General features: G+C 32.9%; 1 protein-coding gene across 2 annotated transcripts in view; it reads right to left on the bottom strand.

The window, feature by feature from the left end:
• Positions 1 to 15,869, bottom strand: part of MAN2A1 (mannosidase alpha class 2A member 1) — a 161,462-nt gene that overhangs the window by 69,190 nt on the left and 76,403 nt on the right. For both annotated transcript variants that reach the window (XM_089909170.1, XM_022591499.3), the window contains exons 8-11: positions 13,719 to 13,896; positions 8,070 to 8,272; positions 5,086 to 5,268; positions 445 to 559 (exon numbers count right to left, since the gene is read on the bottom strand). In XM_089909170.1, coding sequence (XP_089765296.1) covers positions 445 to 559; positions 5,086 to 5,268; positions 8,070 to 8,272; positions 13,719 to 13,896 — 679 coding nt within the window. The remainder of the gene's footprint in view (positions 1 to 444; positions 560 to 5,085; positions 5,269 to 8,069; positions 8,273 to 13,718; positions 13,897 to 15,869) is intronic.

Below are 15,869 nucleotides of genomic sequence, written 5' to 3'. Positions count from 1 at the left end.
TGTTACTTTTGTGTCATATGTTTCATATCTTTAAAAAATGTAAGTCTGTTTATTGCATTTTTACTTTAATATGAAAACATATGATCAAGGAGCTTCTAATTAAAGCTAAGGAAAATAACAATTATAATGTCCAGTTACCTTACAATATCACTTAAGTGTTCTAAAAGCCTGTATGCTTTACATACCTTGAAATAAGCTCATTATTTTATTTTTCATGCTTAGATTTAGTGAGAATAAAATACACACCATAAATCAAATAGAGTCACACTTATGGGAAAGAACACACAGGTAATTTATATAAAGTGATAAAAATTCTTTCAAATAATGTAAAAAGAAATAATTGTATTTCAATGTCTCTTTTTATTAAGCTTCTCACTCCCTTTTCCAACCCAAGAACAAAAGAATCACACATTTTTATTATGAAAATAGAAGATATCAACTAACCATTTCTAGGAAGGTATCAAAAGAGTAAGAGTCATACGAGCGTTTGTCCTTCAAAATAAGCAGCAGTGCAGAATGTCCAATTATCTTCTTTAAATTCATCAATGAATGAAAGAGTCTGTGAACCAAAAATTTTACTAGTCTGAGAAGTAATTTAAAAATCTCTATGCTGTATAAAAAATAAATAAAATAAAATTCCCCCCCAAAAATCTCTATACAATATTTTCCTAGAGAACAGACTTGTGGTTGCCAAGGGGGAAGGGGGTGGGGGAGGGTTGGATTGGGAGTTTGGGATTAGTCAGGTGCAAACTATTATACATAGAATGGGTAAACAACAAAGTCCTACTGTATAGCGCATGGATCTATATACAATATCCTGTGATTAAACCATAATGGAAAAGAATATGAAAATATATATGTGTATAACTGAATCACTGCTGTACAGCAGAAATTAACACAACATTGTACGTCAACTATACTTTAATAAAAACATTTTTAAAAATCTGTATATAATATTTTCAGTTTCTTTAATTATGGCCAAACCACTATCACCTTCATCCTGTATTCAAAGTGAAATCTATAATAAACCTATGATGAATTGGCTCTTTTTTTTTTTTACCCTGAATGAAGTACTTAGGGATAAAAAAAAAGTGAATCAGAAGGTATCACTGATAAGGATTCATTTAAAATAAGAAAACTTTCTAGACACACCCGAAACACATAAACTTATTCAAACTACTTATATTCTACATGAATATCATACCAAATAATAACAATAGCCAACATGATCACCCCAATAGCTCTAAGGCGTTCTACCAAAAAGCAATGATTTGATACTTTACTTTAGAAAAATCTTTAACAAGCATTGAAATAATGACAAAAGAAGACATGAGATTAACTCTCACTCACAAAAAAATTCAATCAGTATACACATTTCAAAGAATTTAAATTCCTGAAGAATTCAAATATATATTTTGTGAATTTAGTTTCATGTTCTTGTTCAAAAGAACTAGAGAAAAAAAGTATTTCACAGATCCAGATAATGAAATTATCTTTGTCCTTATTATATTTCTTTGTCATTGAAATTCTTAACTGTATTCAAATTGTATAATTATGTCTGAGGAGCCAAAGGGATGCTTATGAATCAACTGTTTCAAGATCAGTTCTGGAATAGAATCTCAGTACCAGCTATTGGTGAAGCCCTACACATAGGGGAAAAAACTTGCCTGTTTTCCAAGTTTAATCTTACTTTTTTAAAGCTTTAGCGAGCAGGTAGCTCTAAGTAAACTCATATTGGAGAAATCTGTAGAGAAAATTTGCTAATCATGTTTTCAATCAACTATTAGAATAAATCTATTATGCTTATAGAGTGATTATATTATTTTCCCCAACACAGGAAGCAATTTTGGATCTATGTGTTAAAAACATTTTTGTTGGCATGCAACAACAAAAAAATTGTAAAAGAATTAGATAGAAATAACTTTTTTCCAGAGCATTAAGATTAACTTCAAAGATGTAAGCGATCATGATCAATAAGTTATGAATTAAATGCATTTACATAGTAAATCTGTAACCATAGTATTAAAATCTTATGGATTTAAGTTCAGACCATCATCCACCTAAATTTCTCAGTCTATTCAAATGTTTTACTACATAGTAGTAAGTGTTCTCACCAGACTAAAAGACCATATACATGAATGAATACAATTCAGTTAGAAAAACAACTCCTTCAATCTAAGTTTATTTTTATTATCTACATGGCTATCTTTATGAGGTCGTCTGAACATGAAGAATAAGTCATGTTCTCCATCAGCTAAAACTTTATATGTGTTACAGTGTATTAAAGTAGTCCTAATTAAACTGAGTGAATGTCACGAATCAATTTTCGTGTCCTAAAGGCACACACGCAGTCTTCTTATGAGATGACCGCTAAGGACAGGCGCATTTCCCAAACACTTTCTCGGTACGTATAAAGCTATTTTATTGAAAACAAAACAAAGCTAAACACAGTAAATAAGTCTGGGGAAAACTAGGTAGAACAAAATTTTACATGTTTCAACATTTAATCAACGTGGTATTTCTCAGAGCCTCTAATTTCCTAACCCACCCTTATCCTATTATGAAACAGTTCAGGAAACATCACTTTGGAATCACAGTTTTCTAGTTTGCTACCATTCCTACAGTCTAAAGGAGATGTTATCATGTCTGTTATTCAACAGTTTGATCTACATGTTAGGAGTCTCGTTCTTACCCTCTGTTCATTTTCTTCTCCTACCTATCTTTATTACAACTTAGCAATTGACAGAATTCTTAATCTTTCTGTAACTGGCCTCATTACCATCCCTTCTTCACACAGCCCCATTAACCACTTTTAAGCTGAACATCCACATAGACACTGCCCAGTCTAATTCATTTATTATGCCATGATTAGAATTAACATCCAAATATGCCATGATGTATGCTTGCTCTCCAGTTTATAATTACATAAAGATTCAATCTACTGTTGACAGCATGACACTAAGAGTCACCCTTAAACGGCAGAAGAGAGAGCTAAAAGGGCCTTGAGCCCTGATGGCATTGTGGAGCTGTCACACCTGAACCAGTGACCTGCAGACTTCTTTCACATGGCCTAAAAATAAGCAGGATAGGATTAATTCTGTTTCGAGATGCTATTACTAGCAGCCAAAAGCAGTCCCTAACTCATACACTTGTTCACTGGGACATTTCTGCCAACATCTGAATAAAAAGTAGTCAACAATCCAAGGACAAGAGACCACCCAATACTAGCTGCCTCTTTATTTATAATTCTCTAACTTGTGTTTTGAAATTTCCTACTTAAGATGTCTGTGCTAATGACTTGATAATTGTTTATGACTTTTCAATGAAGTGTGAAGTACTCACAAAGCAAATTTACAAATGTCAAGTACAACTTGAGAATTATTGTGTCTTTTTTCTCTGAGATGCAATTTTGTATGGGGATGCTTTTATAAGCTAAAAGCAACACCAAACATATGGAGGAACTAATGACAGGTCTCTGGAGAGGTTATGAGACAGAAAATGTTCTGTAGCAAAAATCCAATGACCTGTGCCCAAATCTCTTTCAATATCACAGCCAGAGAGATAGCAAGTAGGCAGTGGAGGAGGATGACTTCTCTATTTCCTCTTAGCAGCTCTGCTCTGGTCTGATTCCCAGCAGCCTCACTTTTAAACTCTCAATAAACCAAGAAGACAGGAACAGGTGAAAAAGAAAAATGGAGTATCTGACCTTACTTTCAAAAATGCTTTCTGTGGAAGAAATAACATCATTATCATACAATGAGTTTTTCCTACTTTAAGCCCAGCTCAATCTCAACAGACGGATCCCAAATACCTCTGCCATAAGAAAACTGAGAAGATATTCAAGGTACTACCTTGAATATATTTTTTAAAGACTCAAGTCAACTAATGAAATCTCAAGAATACTTTCTTCCCAAGTTTAGTGAAAGGCAGTTGAAATACTGTAACTAAAAATTTAATTAACCCTCATTACAATTAGTAGTATCAGTTGTGGATCAATTTTTTAATAATGACTTTATGTGCTATGTACACTTTCCACATATGAGAATACCTATAAAAGATTCACTTTTTAAATCTATAATCAGAGCATATTTTTAATGATTTAAAAATAATATCAAAGCATAATCTGGAAGAAATACTAACCTAAGCTACAGTGAAACAATAGGCAAAACTCCTCCCCCAGTGTGGGAATCTCCTCTGCACTGATCCTAACGAATGGCAGCCTCAATTCTGGTATGATGATGGAAATCTTACTATCACAAAAGGTAAGCTTATTGGGAAGCACTGTTTACAAAGCCCTCTGCTATTCTGAGCCAAAGGCTGTACTCATTGTTTCTGATCTGCAATACGAAAATAACTGAGTTCTACTCCGTCATTCATTTGACAGACCATCCAAGAGCTAAAGATGGCTTTGATATCAATACTCAGGCCATCGCTTTTCATCCCAATTCCTTTTATCGGCCATATATGACAAGGTTTCTAGGCTCTTCTACTACCTGGCTGTTCTTCTAGGCTTAAACTTTTTTGTCAATGCCCCTATCAAAAAATGAGGTATCCAAGAACAAATGGATATGAAATAGGATGAAATTAAATGGCTATATAATGAAGTGGAGCTCTTTATCTCCCTGGATTATAACTATGATTTACTTGATACCAAATCCTTGGTCAAGAAGTAACCTCAATTACCACACTGTACTTGGGGAAAAGTGGGATCAGTTTTATAATAATGTTTTACTACTCCATTTACAGAAATGCACTACAATAAAAAGTTGAGACAGCCAGGACTTTGTCAACAGATTTCTTGAAAAATTGGTGACTCTGAAAACTGGTGGGTTTTCTACAGCAAACCTTATAAGGGATATAATTATCAAAAACTTCATCAAAACATAAGCATTTTGGGCTGTCAGCATAACTGAAAATGTTTTCTTGGTGTGACACATGTATCTTTGAAATTGGTTTGATTTAGTGTGCTTTTACTTCAATAAAAATTCAGTATTACAATTAAAAAAGACACTTCATCAAAAATAAAAGCTTATGACCTGAAATTTTAAAAGATTTTGTTTTAAGTCCACTTTTCAATATATTTACCTGGTACCATAATCCACAACCACCCAATCTTTTGCAGTTCCTGTGATAGCATCATGATGTTGAAATAGTCCCAAATTCCTTCTTGCTTCTGTCAGCATCATATAATGGGATGATGAAAGAAATTTACTTATCTTGTATTGCTGAGCTTGTTTCAGGGCGAAATAGTAAAGAATTTCAGCAGCCCTAATTGCATAAAACAGTCATTAATTTTTATTTCAAAACAAACATTTTAGTTTACTACCTAAAATAGGTGGCACTGATACATTTTCAAATGTGTTTTTTTTTAAATCCATGATTTCAGTGCAATCAGTTTATAAGACAGATATTGATAATAAACATTTCTATAAAACCACAAAGGTATCCACCTAATACATCTAAATTCTCAATCATCAAAGAACACCATGTCTCAGTGATATAAGGAAGAGAAGCCAGTACCTGTTGACAGAAAGATATGTCAATTTACATATAACATAGGGAAAAAATATCTCAAAGCAGTAAGAACTGGATAAATGTTTCCGTCCTTTCTTCTTAGCAGCTTAGACATATACCATGAACTTCATCACCAGAAAGCCATTTACTCTCACATAGGTACATTAAGAGGAGAGGTGGTGGGGAAATGCATGGCCACATGAGTGTTAGACTAACAGTAAAGGAGAAGAAGAAAATGATGGCCAGACAGCTCAGAGACAAGAGTTAGTCCAAGTGCTGAATGATAACATACAACAACTATAGAGAATTTAGCATTAGAAACTGAAAGATGATAAATCTTATGCCATCTTTTCTTAGTATTTTAAAGTAAAGAATAAAAATACTTTAGCTTAAGGACAGTTTTGAGCAATAATATGGGGGTTCATAATTTTCATCTTTAATGTTTTTCATCTGAGGACATGGTTCAAGATGGGTTTCTTAAAAGTTCTTTAAAAAGAGACATGCCTTGATGGAGCGAAAAATATAAGAAGATTCTTTACCACAAACATGTTAAGGTGATGGAGAGGAAAATCAAGGAAGCATGAAAATGTATCAAGGTATCAAAAAACAAGGAGAGATTCAAACTGCTTAAAAAAAAAAAGAATTTGCTTGAATTGTTGAAATAATTTAAAGAAACTAAATATTCTCCACTTTACAAAATTATAAGCCTTCTGAAATTCATGGCATGAGAATCACTATATAGGAATTAAGGAAATTATATGTATATGTATGCATATATATCCAGAGCAAGTATTCCTGGTTATGGAAAGAATATATATACATATAAATACTCCAAAATGTAAAAAAGTGGATTTCAAGAATATTTTCTTCTTTGTACATTTCTATTTTATACACATTTTTTACAAATGAGCTGAGGATGAAATATCATTTTCACACAATTAACTTATTTTCAAATAAATTAATTACATTTTGAAATTCAACTTACTATAGGTTTATTGTTTTAGTTTAAAGCAGCAGAATTATCAAAATATATTACCAGTAGTAATATATTTAAGTAACACCTTAAACAAGTTCAATAAATTAAGATTGAACCAATATTCATAACTCTTTGCCACTAAAAAATACTTGACCCAAAAATTATGAATAACATAAAGATAACTAACTGTAAAGATAACTAACATAAAGATAACTAAGATTCTGTTGGGTAAGAATGCAGAAATCTCTGTAATATATAAATCTATTTTGTTACAAATAATGTATATTCATCTGGCACGTTTGTGAATATCTCCCCAAATAGTCAAAGGTTAGGCTTTTTAAATAACAGTTACTGTTAGTTTGTGGGAACAGTAGCACAACAACAGTAAAAATAATAAAAACACACACTACTATAAAAAAGTACAATTCTTAAAGAAATTATTGATTTTTATAAAAAGTCTGTCCAAAATATATTCAATATTCATTAGTACATAGAAGAGGGTAGGTTTGATATAAATTTTTATTTTTAATACCGAGATTCATCATGAAAATCAATCATCATGAATTCATATTTTGAACTTAATTGACAATGAATTTGTCATGAAAATAAATTACTCTCCTGAGCTACACACATAGAAAAAGCCTCAGGATTCCCTTGGGGTGGTTTCTCTTTATCAAAAAACAATGAGACTCAGTTACATAGAATTGTACTCTCCACTATGACAGCCACTAGCCACATGTGGCTATGTATATTAAAATTCATTAAAATTAAATAAAATTAAGAGTTCAGTTTCTCAGTCCCATTGGTCAAATTTCAAGTGCTCTATAGTTACATGTGGCTAGTGGCTACCATACTTCATAAACAGTGCAGAAATAGAGTATTTCTATCACTGCAGAAAGTTCTATTGGATAGTGACTGAAAAGAACTGGATAATGCAGGGTTAGAGTGTTTTTATGTTTTTCTAATGACTTTCCTGTCGTCTCCATATCTGTTTACTTTTCCAACCAATCACTCTGCCTCCATCTGTTCTCATCTCTTTCAAATTTTCTTCTTCTAAGCAGAAAATCATACCTATAGAAATGTGTTTCAAATAAATAAATAAGAACCGAGATGGAGTCTCTAAAGTTCTCCCACATATAAAGTACATTGGTTTTAGAGCATGTACTTTGAGGCCTACATTTTGGCTACTGAGAGACCCTATTTGCTCCTTTTGACCCTTGCCCCTGTTTCCAACAATTCAGCTTGCCAGGTTACTGACATGCAGACACACGATGATGTCACTGAATACTACCATGGTGTGCAAATAATATAAGTAGTTTAATTAGAAAAATATAAAACATTGAATACAACTCCCAGAAAATCTAATTACATAAACTGCTTTTCCTTCCAGAATAAAAGCCTCTGTAATAATCTGATTATGGTTTGGAGACACATCTCTGATTGCATTAAAATTTCACAATTACATTAAATGCATCCTAACACTGCATAAATGCTGTATATTATGCAAAACTCTACAGATAGGTTATGATAACATAAAAGAAGCGAAAAAATAAATGTAGCTATCTAAAGGTAACTGTACCTTAAATGGGATTCCAATATCCTATCCATTCGTTTGTAAAAGGGTCTGGATGTAAAGTAGCCACTCCAGTAATGATCATCTCTGTCAGCATAAGTGAAAAAATCTCCACTTAGAACCGGGAACATTGATTGGCTATTCTTTCTATTGGCTGCATCTTCTTTATCCAGTGCATCAAAATAATCTGATAAAGTCCCAAACTGTATCTAGAAAAAAAAAAAAAAAGGTACATTTCACTTATTCACACATTCATCTCTACCTTAAAATTGCTTCTAGCACTTTAAGGAAAAGTTACTAATAAATATTTAAGACATGCTTCCAAGTTAAGACAAATATATAGCTCAGACTTACTCAAACGCAGGGGGGGAAGCACTCAGTGACTTTCGTTTACTTGCATCAAGTCCCAAATTAAACTAAGAGAAAACTTGTACACCTATGCAGTAAGAAGAGTTATTTAGAGCTACCAATTTGTGGATCTGAAAACTCCTTACATATCCCTAGAATCTCCAAGTGTGCAAGGATCAGGATATGGAATAATCCAGAGATGAATGGAAAGTGGGGGAAGCAGCAAAAATAAAGGACACGTATTTTGAGTAAAATGTTCCAGAAGTCTGGAAAAACAGTTTTGTTAGCTATTAAGTATTTTCATATATCATATGCACATACCCTCCCCTGGCCTCCCCTTCTCCCCAGTTTGTGTTCTTTATAATGCAGAGAAGAGAGACTTTTGAGAACAGCAGGTCATTAAAAAAACAGACTTTCTCTACCAGCAGGTAACAATGAATATAGGTAAAACACAAAGAGGGAAAAGAAATGCAAGGCTGACTGCTCAAATGAAAAGGTTTTTCTGACTAGTGACTCAAATTACTAGTACATAAATCCATTTTTATGAGCCCAAACGATTCTATAAATCAAAGGAAAAAAGAAACATTACACCAGACCTCATAAACAGATATTAAAAGGCAGCGTTGCTAGAAGTAAACAATTAGACAATTAAGTAGGGAATGTGTTCTTTTTAATAAGATGCTAATTTTGCTGTTTCTGACCTTATGCATACATACATACACACACACAGATATTGAGAGCCATTTTGATTCAGTGTGGCAGAAAAATAATTAAAAGTAGTCAAAAAGAGTTAGTGGCACTCCAACAGTTATTAAGAACAGCACAGAAGCTGGATCCTGATGATGTGGCTTTGAATTCCATCTCTACCACTTATGAAACATGTGATTTTGAGCATAGTATATAATGTCTCTGGGTCTCTCTGTGTTACAGCTAATAGGGTTCTAAGTAAAATGCTTAGAAACATGACTGGCAAATAACGGTATAAGTTTTAGCTATTATTCTTCCATTGCAAAGGCAAAATATTAACCAGAAACATAACAATGATATTAGTAAGATAAATATGTCATTATATATAAATATAAGTCATTATAATGACTTATAAGATAATATAAGTCATTATAATCTAATATAATTGTGGTATAATAAATTTTGTAACAGCAAAGTGGATGTCTATCTCCAAATCCTTACGCTTAACATTAAAGAAAATCAATTTTCAACTATATTATCTACTCTTATCTTGGCTTCAGCAAATATAGTGTTTCTTGGGCAAGTTAATCTATTTGTGCCTCAGTTTCCTCATCAGTAATTATAGTACCTACCAGAAAATGTTCAGAGAATTCAATAATTGTTAAAGTAAAGCACTTTACTTGAGGGCATTATGCTAAGTAGATAAAGAGAAAGATAAATACTGTGGATCTCACTTAGATGTGAAATGTAATAATAATAATAAACAACTCAGGAAAAGAGAGCAGATGTGTGGTTATCAGAGGTGGTGGGTAGGGAGGAGGAGTTGGAGAAAGGTAGTCCAAAGGTATAAACTTCCAGTTATAAGAGAAATAAGTACTAGGACTGTAATATACAATATGATGACTACAGTTAACACTGCTGTATATGTATGAAAATTGTGAAGAGAGTAAATCCTAAGAGCTCTCATCACAAGGAAAATATTTTTTCTTTTTCTTTTTTTTATTATACCTATATGAGATGATGGATGCTAATTAAACTTATTGAGGTAATCATTCCACAATATATGTAGGTCAAATCATTATGCTGTACACCTTAAACATAAACAGTGATATACGTCAAATTATATCTCAGTAAAACTAGAAAAAAATTTTTAAATAAAGTAAAGCACTTAAAAAACTTAATTACCAAATCATAATCTCTCAATACATTTTAGTTAATATTACGTATTACTCCCTAATCTCATTACCAGGAAGCAGAATGTAATTACTAGGAAGCAGAATATGTGTGTGTGAACATGCAAGAAATGAGGGTCACAAATACAAGGAAATACAGCATTAACTTCAGACCCAATAGGTTCAGATGAGCTCAATAACCAATGCAATACTGAGGAGAACAAAACTAGAAGAATTATACTATCAGACAGTAAGATCTATTATAAAGCTGTAGTAATTAAGACAGTATGAGATCAGTCAGATAGACAAAAATGAATAGAAAGTCTAGACACAGACCCACACATACATTCATCTCACTCATGATTAATGATAAAGATGACACTGCAGTACAGTGGGCAAACTGTGGTCTTCAATAAATGGTGCTGGATATTCACATGGGCAAAAAGTATCTCGATCCCTCCCTTCACACAATACACAACAATCTATTCCAAACATACTACAGACCTAAATGTTGAAGGTAAAACAATAAAACTTCTAGAGGATAGCTTCAGAAGAAATATATTTTCATGACTATAGGGGTAAACAAAATTTTCTTAAGCGAAACATAACATGCACTAACCATAAAGGAAAATACTGCTGTATTACATTCAATTAAAATTAAGAGTTTCTGTTCATCAAAAGACAGCATTAAGAGAGAGAAAACACAAGCTATACAGTGGGAGACAACATGTGTATAACTTTTATCTGAAAAAAAGACTCAATCCAAAATACATAAGAGAACTATAAATGGTTAGGAAAAAGACAGATGACCCAATTTAATAAAAAAAATCATCAAAAGACTTATATAGGCACTTCACAAAAGAGGATATCCAAATGGCAATAAACTTACGAAAAGAGACTCAACCTCATTAACTACCAGAAATACAAAATAAAACCATCACATCTATCATAAAGGATTAAAAAAAAATCCTGACAATACAAAGTCTGAGAAAGGAAGTGGAGCAACTGAAACCGTCATACAATGCAATATCCAGTGCTTCTGTTTTGGAATCTTGTTTGGCAATATCTAGTGATGTTGAACATGTAAATTCCCAATAACCCCAGAACTCCATCCCATTTTATACCCACATAAACTCATACACATGTATACCAAAACATGCCATACACATGTATACCAAAACATGCACAAAATGTTCAAAGCAGCATTATTTGTAATAGGCAAAAACTGGAAACAACCCAAATGTTCATCAACAATAGAATGGATAAATGGTGGTATATATATATCAAATGGATACTAGAAATACTATACGGCATTGGGACTTCCCTGGTGGTCCAGTGGCTAAGACTCCACACTCCCAATGCAGGGGGTCTGGGTTCGATCCCTGGTCAGGGAACTAGATCCCACATGCTGCAACCAAGAGTTCGCATGCTGCAACTAAAGATCCCGCATGCCACAACAAAGATCCCGCATTTGGCAAACGAAGATCCCGCATGCCGCAACTAAGGCCTGATGCAGCCAAATAAATAAATAAATATTTCTTAAAAAGGAAAAAAGAAATACTATACAGCATAAAAAGTTAATGAACTACTGTTACAGCAACACGTAACGGTGGGTGGATGAATTTCAAAAACATAATGTGGAGCAAAAAAAGCTAGACACAAAATAACACATATTTAAGATTCCCTTCTCATAAAATTCAAAAACAGGCAACACTAATCGCAGTGATAGAAATGAAAATAGTGGTTACTTTTGAAGGAATTGGTAATGACTTAGAGGACATCTGTGGGACCCTTCCAGGGGCTATAAATGTTCTACATCTTGATCTGGATGGTGGTTACATGGGGGGGTTAATTATTATTATTTTTTTTTATTGAAGTATAGTTGATTTACAATGCTGTGCCAATCTCTGCCGTACAGCAAAGTGACTCAGTTATACACATATAGACATCCTTTTTTTTAATATTACATGGGGGTTTTAAAACTTGAAAATATTCTTTGTATAGTTAGTGGTTTGCACACTTCTATGTATATGATACATCAACTTTTTAAATTACTTTAAAATTGTTCTAGTGGGCAAACAAAGGAGGAAATAGGTAAAATACTAAAAGCAGGATTAAATTCTTCAGAATCATGCAGTGGATCCTTTTGCAGACCTCAAAACCATTCCCCAAGAAGATAATGAGATAAGATCCCCACATACATACGGACTCTTCTAATCAAACGTCCATGTATGCACTTTATCTTTGAGATTACAGGGATGATTTAAATATAGGCCCGATGCTCAGAGTTTATAACATGGTAGAAATTCAGTTTTAAGTATCTTGAATAACCTCAATATTTTATGTAAGTATATTTATTTATTTAATATTATTTAAGTTTACTTAATAAATTTGAATTCTCACTACATAAAAGGTGATATATCATCACCTTTCTAATTTCCTACCAGGTATATCACTTCCTCTCTATGGTATTTTCACATATCTTTTATTGTCTTCAAGGTTCATATGTGAATATAATAAACTGTTGGATAATTCATTTTCTCATATAGGGTCCAACATATGACTCGTTTGAATTCTAACTTACACAACGCATCTGTTAAAAAGAAAACAAAATGCTTTTGTGAGATCAGGAAAATTTGAATCTATCTGGATATATGATATTAAGTTACTTTTAATTTTTTAGATGTGATAATGGTATTACGATCATACTTTTTACACCGAGTCCTTTTCATTTAGAGATACATACTGAAATCGTTATAGACAAAAATACATGACCGCTGAGATTTGCTCCAAAATAATTCTAGAGAGAGGAGTGAGATGACAGTGGGGCACAGCTGAAACAAGAGTGACCTTGAGTTGATGAATGTTGTAGCTGAGTCATGGATATGGGAAGCAGGAGTGGGGTGGAGGAAGGAATTTACACTATTCTCACAACTTCAGGGTACATAATAGATTTTCCACAGGGGGGAAGAAAGAGCAAGAACGACAGACAAATGATTAATTTTAGAAGCCTTCTCATCTAAGAAAAACGCTACTGTAGTCTCTGGATACAAGACGTTTGTTTGCAAAACTCTTGACATGTGCATCTGCCAGTCACACTACTAAATCACAGGATGCAACTGTAAGAAACAACACACTTTCAGCAGGAAAGGAAAACAGGGCATCACTGGAAAATGAACATCACAACTTAGTAGGTGCATGTTTTCAACTACATAAAGTAATGCCTCTTTAATCCTCAATGAGTGGTAAGAAAGGGACAACTTTAGAAATGGAACTGTAATATAAGATAATTTTCCTCTTCATGAATTATACTTTTATAGAAGAATTACATATTCTACGAAATACTGGGATGTGGGACAAAGAAACTAAGGCTATTGTGTTTTAGCCTCTTTTAATAATGAAGGGTCAATTTCAAATACAGTCTCATAATAAAATATTTTCTCATTACCTTAACATTATATTGAGAATGAGAATTCATATAATCAAAAAGCAGTTGGTAATTCTTGAACTGATGATCCCATTCCGTGCGTTCACAGTAGCGGAAATCATCTCCTAGGGGGGCCAGGACAACTGTGGTACGGAAAAGCTTTGACTTCTTTCGGTACTGATCTAGAAGCATCTCAGCCCTACAAAAGAAAAAAGGAAAATACTACTAAGAAAAGAACAAGGGGGTAACTCATTAAAAAGTGTATTATATTAAAATATTGTGTATTTTACCTATATTCTATCTTGGCATAATTTATGAGGCAGGCTTTTTAAACGACCATAGTGATTTTCTTTATCCATTTAAAATATTCATAAATTCTTATCAGAGGGAAAAACCCATAGTTTTCCAATGGAATATCCTTAGAGAAATAAAGTCACATACCAACTTTGGCATATAATTACTGGGGGCATCAATGCCCTCCTAAAGGTCAGCCACAGAGATTGGCTCCCAGATAGCCTGTCGTAAAACAATTTAGTCCAAGAAGACAGGATTTCTCATCTATATAAACTTTGAAGTTTGCTTTGACTTAATTCCCTTTCTCTAATTTAATCTAAAATTGCCTAATTAAACATAAAAAGGTATTTAGAATGAAGCCAATTATAGAACCATATTTCCTTTTCTAAAGGAAGAAAATCAACTCACTTAACACCTTCCGTCAATAATCTGAGTATTCGTCACGGTGTCCTTCTTAATACTGATCAACAGATAAAGCTTAGGAGTTGAATGAGCTATTTTGGTTTCTATCTCTCTGGGCACTAACCCATGACTCAAAAGGTCAGCTAAACACAACGTGCTGCTGTGCTTCATATATTTCATATTCTCGTATTCTGTAAAAAACCCTTTGGGAGATGCTGAATTGGAGAACCATTTGAGGAAGTCTGGGAACACAAACTAAGAGGAAGCGCTTCTGAAAGTGAAATTAAACAAGCAGATGAACCCAGAGTAGTTCTCCATATTTCTAATGCCAAAGCTTAAAAAAACAGTGATAAATGACAAATACACTTTTTTACACACTATTCCAATTTTCATTTCAAGGATTATCCAGAATTAGATTCTAATTCACAATATTAAAATTTATGAAGAAATCTCAAAGAATATCAATGATGGAAAGAGGCATTTTGTAGAAATTATGAAAAAAATTTAACTAAATTTAGAATCTCATATGATCTTTTTATATTGATAGTCTTTTTATATTGATAGTCTCTATTTATATTTATATTAAAAAATTTAATATTTTGCAAATATTAAATTAGCAAAAATTTAATAACTTGGGTAAAATGTAACCGTAATATTCTCTTTTTTTAATTTAATTTTATTTATTTTTTTATACAGCAGTTCTTATTAGTTACCTATTTTATACATATTCGTGTATATATGTCAATCCCAATCTCCCAATTCATCCCACTACCACCACCACCCCCTGCCGCTTTCCCCCCGTGGTGTCCATACGTTTGTTCTCTACATCTGTGTCTCAATTTCTGCCCTGCAAACCGGTTCATCTGTACCATTTTTCTAGGTTCCACATATATGCGTTAATATACGATATTTGTTTTTCTCTTTCTGACTTACTTCACTCTGTATGACAGTCTCTAGATCCATCCACATCTCTACAAATGACCCAATTATATAACATATAATACTTAGTTTTCTGAGATTAGCATTCAATATGGTACTTAATTTTTACTAGTAATTTACTAATATTACACATTTTCCAAAAACAATTTTAGATTATTACTTACAATTAAAAAACACACATACAATGAAATTAATCACATAGAAAGATATATAAGACCAAAGAAATACGAGGAAAAAATATACACATAAATCACCGATACAAGATATAGTATGAGTGAGCATCCAACTAGATCCCCCAGGCAACCAGCATAAAAAAGGGTATGTGATCATTTAAATGCATCCCAAGGTTTACTACTGTAAGATATACCATATTTTGCATGTATATGTGTAAAACACATAAGAGGAAAGAAATCACAGACACTAATGAAGTGCCTTTTCTATTCAGCATCTATCCTAACTAACTCCCAAGCTCCTGCTCACAAAGTGTCAATGCTGGGAAAGCCAAGGGACCAACCTAACCCACCTGGCAGGTAGTGG

This window comes from Delphinapterus leucas, chromosome 3 (genome assembly GCF_059928025.1).
Source record: "Delphinapterus leucas isolate spDelLeu-1000000601 "Yukka" chromosome 3, BTC_Dleu_Yukka2, whole genome shotgun sequence".
Taxonomy (NCBI): Eukaryota; Metazoa; Chordata; class Mammalia; order Artiodactyla; family Monodontidae; genus Delphinapterus; species Delphinapterus leucas.
The sequence above is the reverse complement of the archived record's forward strand: the minus strand, read 5'-3'. Positions and strand labels throughout refer to the sequence as shown.